Below are 10,824 nucleotides of genomic sequence, written 5' to 3' on the forward strand. Positions count from 1 at the left end.
TTGCCTGGAGAATTCCATGGACAGAGGGGCCCCGGAGGACTAGAGTCCACAGGGTCGCAAAGATTCAGACGCAACTGAGCAACTACACAACAACAAAAATAAGGTGTACTCATCATCAGAACTTAATAAATGTTCAGTATTACTGTCAAAGAAGTAGAATCTCATTTTCCTCTCTGTTGGCCAGGCCAGGCAGCTCAGGCCCCTCCAGTCCATCATCTCCATCGTCTACAGTCAGCGTGTGGCTGGCCCTGCAGCAGGAGGGGGCTATGTGGCTACGGTGGAGGAGATGGGCAGAAACACTATTGCATCTCTGCCTTTAGACTATGCAGGGCACCAAGCCACCCCCTCCCGGCCCTCTGTGGATGGAACACAAGTGAGCTACCACCTTTGGACCACACAGACAAGGCAGCACTGTACAAGACCACCCAACAGCCACACGGAAGGACTTCAGGTCCCCAAATGAGGGTATGGAGAAGCACTGCCTCCCAGCCTGGACCTTACACCCCCCGATTGCTCTCAGAGAGATGCTGACCACATTCAAGCCATGGAGTTTTCTGTGGCCTCCACTGCAGCAGTTTAGCCTGTGTCTTAACTAACACAGAAACAAGGACCTGGAAGTAACAAGGCAAATTATATGGCACTGGCTTAGCAGATGGGCAGCGGTTACAGGAGACACTACGGTGCACAGAGCTAACAACCCTCGTTACAGCACAATAAAGTATCTTGTAAGACTTGCAGGCAAAAGATCTGCTCACAACGCCTGTAGCACATGAGCAAACAGGTATGAAAAGGCAGAATATTGGGATATGCCAGGGAACTCCTGTGACTTTGAGCAAAAAACTACAGAGGATGAGATGGCTGGATGGCATCATCAACTCAATGGACATGAGTTTGAGTAATACTCCGGAAGATAAGTAAGGACAGGGAAGCCTGGAGTGCTGCAGTCCATGGGGACACAAAGAGAGGGATACAACTGAGCGACTAAACAACAACGACAACCAGACCAAGAGGGCTTCCCAGGTGGTGCTAATGGTAAAGAACCCGCCTGCCAATGCGGGAGACTTAAGAGATGTGAGTTTGATCCCTGGGTCAGAAAAATCCCCGAAGGAGGGCATGGCAGCCCACTCCAGTATTCCTGCCTGGAGAATCCCATGGACAGAGGAGCCTGGTGGGAGTCCATGGCGTCACAAAGAGTCAGACATGACTGAAGCAACTGAGTATGCACACACCAGACCAAGGGATACTCAGGTGAGACCTGTTCTGCTTGCAAGCAGAGGTGGCAAGGGGACAGGCATTGACAGCCCTTCTCAGAGTCCATGCAGGGACAGACAAGATGGGCCCGTCCAACTGCACAGGTCAGAGTAAGGGAGCCACTCTCCCCCGGCCTACAGTATGTCTAATCTTGGTCCATTAAATAGAGGAAGAGACAAACGAGTCAAGCACAAAGCCAGGGAATAAGAGGGTGAGAAGTCCCGGTCTAGGAGAACTCTTTAGGAAGATTACTCTTGTGTGAGACTGATTAGAAGCATCTGGTGAGAGGCCTATTTCAGTTAATTGCTTGAGGGAACTGTTTTGGAGAATAAACCATAAGCCCCACTCACAGACACCTGTGACTGACCCTCAGAGGAGCCCTGAGACCCCCACCCCCAGCTTCACCATGTACACCAGGGGAGCAGCACCAAACACGCAGCCTCCACACCCAGTGGCTGTCCGCACTTGAGTCGTGGCAGGTGAGGGCAAGGGATGACGACGGACCTTCCAAACTGCAAAACCAGGCCCAACAGAGGACAGTGGGCGACTGAGGCTACTCTTGGAGAACAAAGGGTGGCCAGACAGGCCAACCCAAGCCAACAGGACCCGAGGGCTCCTGAACACTGCCTCGGTGCCAGCCACACTGCTCCTCTCTGTCCCAAATGACCGTGACTGCATTGATCCCTCACTGTAACCCATTATCTGTTAGTTTGCTTGCAGCTGGCTGATGGGTGGAGGTGGGAGGACGGTTGTGTGGTTCACCTAAAGTCAGTCCAGGGCTTTCTGCTGCCGCTGGGGGTGCCTGGAGTTGACTCACAGGGGAGAGAGGAGGGACGGTGGGGCATGAGGCAGGGGGCTAGTGACAGGGGTCTAGACATCTAGGGACACGGCTGGGAGACACTGTCACTAATGCCAAGAGTCTTCTCTCCCATGGCAAGAGTACCTGGATTGGAAATGCGTTGGGTCAGTAGGAGCTGTGTCTCCATTCTCCCACAGCTTGGCAGGGCCTGTGACTCCATATGAGCTCACAACCCATAGGGGATTAAAGTGTACCATTCTGGGGTCTTGGACTCAAAGCACCCTCATTCTTCAGCTGTCCTCCCCTGGCCTGAGAGCTGGTCCATGGGTGACACCCAGCCTGCGCCCCAGACGCAGACAAACCCCACCTAAGGGACAGCTGAGTGACAAGATGGTGAAGGGGGGACCAGGGTCCATGAATAACGGCCTGGCCCAGAGACACCCGCCAGCAGGCCTCTGCCACACTGTAAGGGGAGAATGTGGCATCTGTCTTCTCTAAGCTGCGGTCTCTGAGGGGCTTCTTCTGGCAGCAGTTTAGTTAGGAGCCCCAAGGGCACTGGGAGCACAGGTGACTGACTGACTCCCGAGGGGCCCGGAGCGCTGCTCTTCTATCGAGCTCCCAGGTGACGCCAGTGATGCTGGTCTGGGGACCACAAGCCAAGAGCTACTCATCACTGAGCTGTCAAGTGTCCTTTGCCCATTTTTTTCTGTGGGGGTGTTTTCTGAGGATAATTGGCTATGTAAAGGATGACTGGGTCAGGGCTGGGGTTCAAACATTTAAGAAAGACACAGCATCTCTGCGTCCCCCCCCTCTAGCAAGGCCACTCCCCTCAAACACTATCAATATTAACTGATATTAATAAACCTTTGATAGACCAATAGATATTATAATACACAATTATTTTGCATTCTTAAGACTATTTTTTTCTTCTGAAGTTTTCATCTTTTTCCTATTAATGTGAAAAACTATTTAAGGAGCAATCATTTGTTTTATATGGTGCATTTTTCTCACATCTGTCATTTCCCTTTCTGTGGTGTCATTGTTATGCACAACTATTTCTTCAAAATGATTTCAAATCTTCCCATCCTTGCCTGAATGATCTGGACCTTATGCACTGCACTTTGGAGGCCTACTACACTCCTTCAGAGCAGGAAGAATCATCTATGCAATCTACTCTCAGGAAACCAAGGCAACAGGCAGAACAACTTAATAAAACTATTATTTTTAACTTTATTTATGTATCCAGCCACCTCACTGCACCCTTACCAAGAGTTTTTCAGTTACTTCTCTAAGTCACATTTTTAGAGTGTCCTCCTTGTTTAATTGCCCTAACTGCCTGAGTTGAATTCTCAGTCATTTCATTTTTTCTTATTTAATAATAAAAGCCTTCAAGCAATACAAATCTGTTTCTGATCACCACTTCAGATTTATTCCACAGATGTTGACATGTATTCTCCTATAAATTTTCTGAGACTTCCTTGGTGGTCCAGTGGTTAAGACTCTGAGTTCCCAGTGCAGAGGGTTTGATCTCTGGTCAGGAAGCTAGATCCCACATGCTGCAACTGAGAGTTCGTTTGCCACCAAGACACGTCACAGTCAAATAAATAAATAGTTTTTTAAAAACAAGTATTTTCTAAGAATATTCCTTTCTATTACTAAGAATACTTGTTTTTATTTCCCTTCACCTGAGTATCTTGAAGTTTTTAATTTCCTAGTTTTGTTCTGTCTTGTTGCCATTTAATGTTTACTGAGTTCACAATGGATTTCATTTCATTCACAGAATGCTAACTGTGTGTTTCTGTATCTTATTCTGAGGAGCCGAAAGCACAACCACACGTCCCAAGAAAGAAGGCACCATGTGGGCCACAGCGCGGAGACCGGGGAGTAGCCATGAAGCCCACCTTAAATGTTACCATTCAGACCATGTCATCTTAACTTTGGCCTATTTGATCAAGAACTGAGACAGGTATATTAAAGCCTGCTACTCTTCAGTTCTTATAATTTTGCATTTCTGGTGTGATGCTACATTATATAACTCATAAAGGGGTGTGAAAAGTTGAGGATTACACTGTTCTTCTATTTTAAAAATAAGCCCCAGTCTCCCACTCGATGACTGTATCCCTGAGTTCTGCCACCTGAAGGTAATATCATGACCTTTGCTTTCATCACGTATGTCTGATGTGGTTAGGCCCATCCTTTCAGTCAGTCAGTCAGTCCAGTCGCTCAGTCGTGTCTCTTTGCGACCCCATGAATTGCAGCACGCCAGGCCTCCCTGTCCATCACCAACTCATCCTTTAGCGCTGGACAATTTTACTTTGTAGATAACTCCTGCAACCCTTCTGTCATCAAACTTGAGGGTGGTTTTAACCTGGTGCCTGTGGAAATGAATGTCACTGACGGCAACGAAGAACACGGCCTAGGATAAAATGACCTTGTTTCCCGAGCTTGGACCATCTCTTCAGTGCAGGGCAGCTCAGGCTTCAATCCACCAACATGCATGTGACTCTCCACGAAGAGACAGAAGTTTACTTTTGCCTCAAAGCCCATTTTCCCAGTGCATCTATCCATCTCTCCTGGAAAGCACAGGAACAGATGGGAGGGCCCTCTAGAGTATATGATGTAATAGGATAAAAAAACAATCTTAACCACAGTTTTCAAAGGAATCTGAGGATTTGAATTGTTGAAAAGTTTGCTTTTTATATAATAAGTTTATTTACATGGCAGTTCTGAGCTACAGCTTCCACAGAATTTTCTTTAATGCCAGGAATTAACATTAGTCAGAACAACAAAACTTCACTGAAGTGTCTAAATTCTAGGAAGATCAAAGCACCTATTCTAGGGCTGATCATAGCTCTAACACATACATCTTCAATTTATAATTAGTAAGCCGTCTTTGTACATTTCTAGAGAGGTTTTACAGAGAAGCTAATGGCAACCCACTCCAGTACTCTTGCCTGGAAAATCCCATGGATGGAGAAGCCTGGTAGGCTGAAGTCCATGAGGTCGCTAGGAGTCAGACACAACTGGGCAACTTCACTTTCACTTTTCACTTTCATGCATTGGAGAAGGAAATGGCAACCCACTCCAGTGTTCTTGCCTGAAGAATCCCAGGGACGGGGGAGCCTGGTGGGCTGCGGTCTCTGGGGTTGCACAGAGTCAGACACAACTGAAGCGACTTAGCAGCAGCAGTAGAGAGGTTTTAATTTTCAGAGTATCTTCCATATACATTATTTCATTTAATATTTACAACCTTATAAGGTAAATGATGAAAGTATTATCATTTCCACTTAAGGTATAAGAAAACAGGCTTGGACAGCTGGAGGGATCTGCCCACACTGGTCCAAAGACTCACCCATGTTTATCTACCGGCAGAAGAATAGCTTGGAGTCAAGTCCGACAAAAGACCTGTAAAGTCTCATAGAAGTATCTTGATGATAAACCAAGTCAATATCATGTCGCCTGTCAAGGATTATAGGCACTTTTCTCTACTATGTACTTTTATTAGAACTCTAAAAGTTGGACACTTTAAAGCGGAAGAGACTGTGTTCTGATATTCAATTACTTATTAAATGGCCTCTTTAGAAGCCAAGAGGGAATAAATAAACTGATTACATTTAATTTATTAAACTAAGGAAAAAATACTTCAGCAGCCCCAAGAACACACTGTCACCAAGCTCTGGTGCAGCACTTAACACTATAAGCTCCACACTACAGTTTACCTTATTTCGGCAGCCACCTGGTAAGGCGTTGTTTTCCAGGCTTCCCCTTTCACTATTCTCCCATCGGCCACTCTTACTGTGATCACATCGCTTGAATCTCCCTTCTTTTCAGAAATGGCAAGTAAGAGCTGATGATCTTTCTTCAATATTTCAAAAAACTTCAATCTTTCCTTCATAAAATTTGGTGGATTCTTCACCTGAAAGCCATCAGAATGCAGAATATGGTAAGGTTAACACACACAGCTCACTTTTTTCCTAACTGCTCAGCTCTAAATAAGCCCCACCCTCCTCAGCAGGCCCAGGGCATCCCCCTGAACCAGCCCCTAGGCTCTGCTTTAACTCCCACTTTCTAGAGACTCCCCTCTACAGGGCTGACCCCTTCCCAACTAAGTGCCTGCATGCTCCTGTCTGACTCTGCGACTCCATGGCCTGTAGCCCACCAGGCTCCTCTGCCCCTGGGATTCTCTGGGCAAGAATACTGGATTTCCTTTTCCAGGGGATCTTCCCAATCCAGGGATTGAAGCTGAGGCTGCTGCATTGGCAGGCAGGTTCTTTACCACTGAGCCACCAGGGAAGCCCAGGTCTTACTGAGCCATGCAAACCCTTCTTCTTCCAACTGGCATCACCCTTCTCTGCACACTTAGCAAGCCTGTGCACAGAGCCACACAACTCAGCCCTTAACTGATACACTATCTGACTTTGTTCTCTAGTTGTTTCTCCTATTTGTCTGAACTCCTGGATCTCTGTGAGGCCAAGTACTCCTCCTCTGCTGTTACCAAATGTTGATGTACTTTATCAGTTCTCTCCAGTTGCTGTAATGACTTATATTAAAAAAGCAACAAAGCCAGTTTCCTTAACACAAAAGAAAAGCTCTGTTGTCTCAACTTAAAGCAGTGCTTTATGGCTGTGTGGCTGTCTCATCTCTAAGCCAAGGTAGTTTTTTTTTTTTTTTAATCTTTATTTTTGGCTGTGCTGTCTCTTTTTTGCTGCACAGGCTTTTCTCTAGTTTTGGTGAGTGGGGGTTACTCTCTATTAGAGGTGCATGGGTTTCTCATTACAGTGGCTTCTCTTGTTGTGGAGCATGGGCTATAGCTGTGCAGCCTCAGTAGTTGTGGCTCCCAGGCTCTAGAGCTACAGTTCATGGAGTCACAAAGAGTTGGACACGACTGAGCACAAATACACACACACACACACACCCCTGGGCAATTAACTATATAAGCGTATTTAAATTACAGGTTATTTCCACATATAATATTACAGGTTATTTCCACATATAATATTACATAATATTTTATTATTTATATTTATTTATATTTGTATTATTTATTATTATTATATACACAATAAAATTACATATTATTTCCACAGCAATGACTTACCTCATTGTCAGGGTCGATCTCCTTTTTAACGTCTTCTTCTGGGCTTTGACTAGGAGGAGGCTGACAAACAAACGGAAATAATAAACAACTCATACCAATGACCACAAAGAGCAACAGGTTTGAAGCCTAAGGAACAGGGACAGGGGCAGGCAGCAGGCATCCCATATGAGAGGCTCTCCTGACCACCACCTTCAACCCGCAACAGGTAAGTGGTTTTCTGGAGTTCAGTCCTTCCTGACTGTGCACTTTCACAAATTCTTGCTAAGTATTCAGTTCAGTTCAGTTCAGTTCAGTCGCTCAGTCGTGTCCAACTCTTTGCGACCCCATGAATCGCAGCAGGCCAAGCCCCCCGTCCATCACCAACTCCCGGAGTTCACTCAGACTCACGTCCATCGAGTCCGTGATGCCATCCAGCCATCTCATCCTCTGTCATCCCCTTCTCATCCTGCCCCCAATCCCTCCCAGCATCAGAGTCTTTTCCAATCAGTCAACTCTTCGCATGGGGTGTCCAAAGTACTGGAGTTTCAGCTTTGGCATCATTCCTTCCAAAGAAATCCCAGGGTTGATCTCCTTCAGAATGGACTGGTTGGATCTCCTTGCAGTCGAAGGGACTCTCAAGAGTCTTCTGCAACACCACAGTTCAAAAGCATCAATTCTTTGGTGCTCAGCTTTCTTCACAGTCCAACTCTCACATCCATACATGACTACTGGAAAAACCATAGCCTTGACAAGACAGACCTTAGTCGGCAAAGTAATGTCTCTGCTTTTGAATATGCTATCTAGGTTGGTCATAACTTTTCTTCCAAGGAGTAAGCGTCTTTTAATTTCACGGCTGCAATCACCATCTGCAGTGATTTTGGAGCCCCCAAAAATAAAGTCTGACACTGTTTCCACTGTTTCTCCATCTATTTCCCATGGAATGATGGGACCGGATGCCACGATCTTCGTTTTCTGAATGTTGAGCTTTAAGCCAACTTCTTCTGTGTACTTAATATATTTTGCTCTTTAATGATCCCCCCACCCTAAATCTTAATGTCCCTGGAAGTCAGTTGCAGAGCTGTCACCAGCGACTTTAAATGCACTGTTTCAGGAAGGTGTTACCCAGGAACACCACAGTCCCCTGGCAAAAAAGTGAGGAGCATCCACAGTCTGAGCCACAGCAAGAACTTAAAATACCCTATATCACTGGACGGTAAGTGAATCAAAACAATAACATGCATGCGTGCTCAGTCGCTCAGTCATGTCTGACTCTTTGCGACCCCAAGGACTGCAGCAAGCCAAGCTTCCCTGTCCTTCACCATCTCCTGGAGCTCACTCAATCTTATGTCCATTGAGTCGATGATGTCATCCAATCATCTCATCCTCTGTCGCCCCCTTCTCCTCGTGCCCTCAATCTTTCAGAACACTATTAAGTGACAAGGTTAAATACACAAATCTCAAAACAGACTTCCCCCCACACCGCCCCGGAAACCAGGCAAGGACCAAACACCCCTAGCCACCTGTCGTCAACAGGTCAGACCAGCCATTCATCAGAACGAAGGGAAGGGTTTCTATAGGGAGCTGCTGGTCTTCCGCGCAAGCAACGAACACTGAGTTTTAAACACCGCAACATTTTTTTCAAAGAAAGAAGAACCCCATTTCTGCCACTGAAGAAAATGAGTAGCGGACAATTTAGAAAAGCTGAGACTTCACTGCAAACGCAGCGGCCCTGGGGTGTCTGGCCTGCGGTGGGCTCCGGGCCCGAGCGGGGTCGTGGGGGGAACGGGGAGGAGGTCCGGTCTCAGCAGCTTTCTGCCGCCCATCGGTCCTCAGCGCATCCCCACCTGCCGCCCCGCCTAGCAGATAGCCCCCTCCTCCGTACCTGCGCGCCTGCGGCCGCGCGCCCCGCCTCCGCCCGCGCCGCGCTCTCCAGCCGCGCTTGGTGGCTCAGTTCCTCCGCAAGGCACAGCCGCAGAAGGTACAGGCGGTGGCGCAGCTCGCGGTTCTCTGCCCGCAGCTGCGCCACCTCGCGCGTGAGGCACGGCCCCTCGGCCTGGCAGCGGTCCGGCGCGTTCAGCTGCTCGTCCCTCAGACGGTGGACCTCCGCCCACAGCCAGCGGATGTCTTCCTCCTGCCGCGCCAGGCGCGACGCCACCGCCTCAGCCGCAAGGGCCTCAGCCGCCATGGCGGCAAGCTCGCCTCCCACACGCACCGACGCCACGCGTGGACAGCCGGCAGTAGAGGGGCGCACTGCGGGGCGGGGCGCGGCTGGCGGTATATAGACGGGGGGGCGGGGCGCCAGGGCAGGGTGGGGCTGGTTGTACACTGCAGGGGCGGGGCGATAGAAGCTGACAGGGAGGCAGATACTGGGCGGGGCTATAGGACCTGTAGGGGCGGGGCGATGTGGAAGGGTGGGGCCGGCCGTGCAGCACAGGAGCGTGGCGATAGTAGCTGAGGGGGGCGGAGATATGAGGCGGGTCTCTAGGAATTGTAGGGGCGGGGCCATGTGGAAAGGTGGGGCCGACTGTGCACAGCCGGGGTGGGAGGATAGGCGCTGGAGAGGCGGTGCCATAAGACCTGTAGGGGGCGGGGCGAAGAGAAGAGGTGGAGCGAAAGGTACAGTAAGGAAGGCGGGGCAATGGGAGGGGTGGGGCCGGTTGTAAACTACGGGGCGGGGCTATGGAGCGAGGGGCAGGCGGTGGAGAAGGGCCAGGGGCCAGGGGCCCGGAGCCAGGGAGGGGCGGGCCAGGTGGACCCAGGTTGGGCACTCTTGGACTGGAGATCACCAGGTACCGGCAGACTGGCCTGTACAGCGGCGTTGGCCCTGAAGGTACCTTCAGAGCTACCAGTATGTTCAGTTCGGTTCAGTCACTTAGTCGTGTCTGACTCTTTGGACTGCAGCACGCCAGTATGTTGCCAAAATGCAAATTATCCAAAACCTTGGGAACATCTCCCTTCCCAGAATGGTTCTTGGCTTTCCCCTCTCAAATGCTGGCAGTCACCATTCTTTTAACTTACCCCCAGATTCTAAAAAGTGGCCATTGAGAACTGACCTTCTTTGGCCTCATGCCAAGGCTGGCCAAGTGCAGAGGCCACGGCACCAGGGCACTCAGATCGCTACAAAGATTTACATCTGATGGCATAAAATTGCTAGCACCTTGAGGGTAGAACTAATGCCACATAGGTCTTTGTATCCCTCATAACCATGAGCACACACCCTCCCATAGAAGCAACACAAATTGATTTTTGTTAACATTTTTATGGCTTGGGATGTGGCAAACCTTGTTCTAAGGTCTTTTACACAAGTATGAACTCCTTTAATAGATACTCATATTGAGAGACACAGCCATTTATAGGTGGAGAAACTGAAGCAAAGAGAGGTTACATGATCAAGAGTGGAGGGAGGAATGAGCAGGATGTTAGGGCGATGAAGCTCCATCTGATCCTGTAATGACGGACACATGATATTATGCATTTTCCAAACCCACAGGATCTGCAACACCAAGAGTGAACTATGCGCACTCTGGGTGATAATTACATGTCAATGTAGAGTCATCCTTGTAACCAAAGTACCCCTCTGGTGGGGGATGTTGATAATGGGCGAGGGGGAGGCTGTGGTGGGGGCAGCAGGTACATGGGGATGCTCTGTACTTTCTGTTCAACTTTGCTGTGAACCTAGAACTGCTCTAAAAAATAA

The 10,824-nt window shown here is 48.7% G+C and overlaps 1 protein-coding gene across 2 annotated transcripts in view; it reads right to left on the minus strand.

Moving 5' to 3' along the window:
- Positions 1–9,312, minus strand: part of TARS3 (threonyl-tRNA synthetase 3) — a 46,508-nt gene extending 37,196 nt beyond the window's left edge. Inside the window, exons 1-3 of one of the 2 annotated variants that reach the window (XM_040257381.1) lie at positions 9,010–9,312; positions 7,149–7,208; positions 5,770–5,966 (exon numbers count right to left, since the gene is read on the minus strand). In XM_040257381.1, the coding sequence (XP_040113315.1) occupies positions 5,770–5,966; positions 7,149–7,208; positions 9,010–9,312 (560 nt within the window). Of the gene's footprint in view, positions 1–5,769; positions 5,967–7,148; positions 7,280–9,009 lie in introns of those variants that run through there. The other variant, XR_005723981.1, reaches the window with a different exon arrangement.
- Between the last annotated feature and the right edge of the window lie 1,512 nt (positions 9,313–10,824).

The sequence above is a fragment of the Oryx dammah genome, unplaced genomic scaffold, assembly GCF_014754425.2.
Source record: "Oryx dammah isolate SB20612 unplaced genomic scaffold, SCBI_Odam_1.1 HiC_scaffold_16, whole genome shotgun sequence".
Classification (NCBI taxonomy): Eukaryota; Metazoa; Chordata; class Mammalia; order Artiodactyla; family Bovidae; genus Oryx; species Oryx dammah.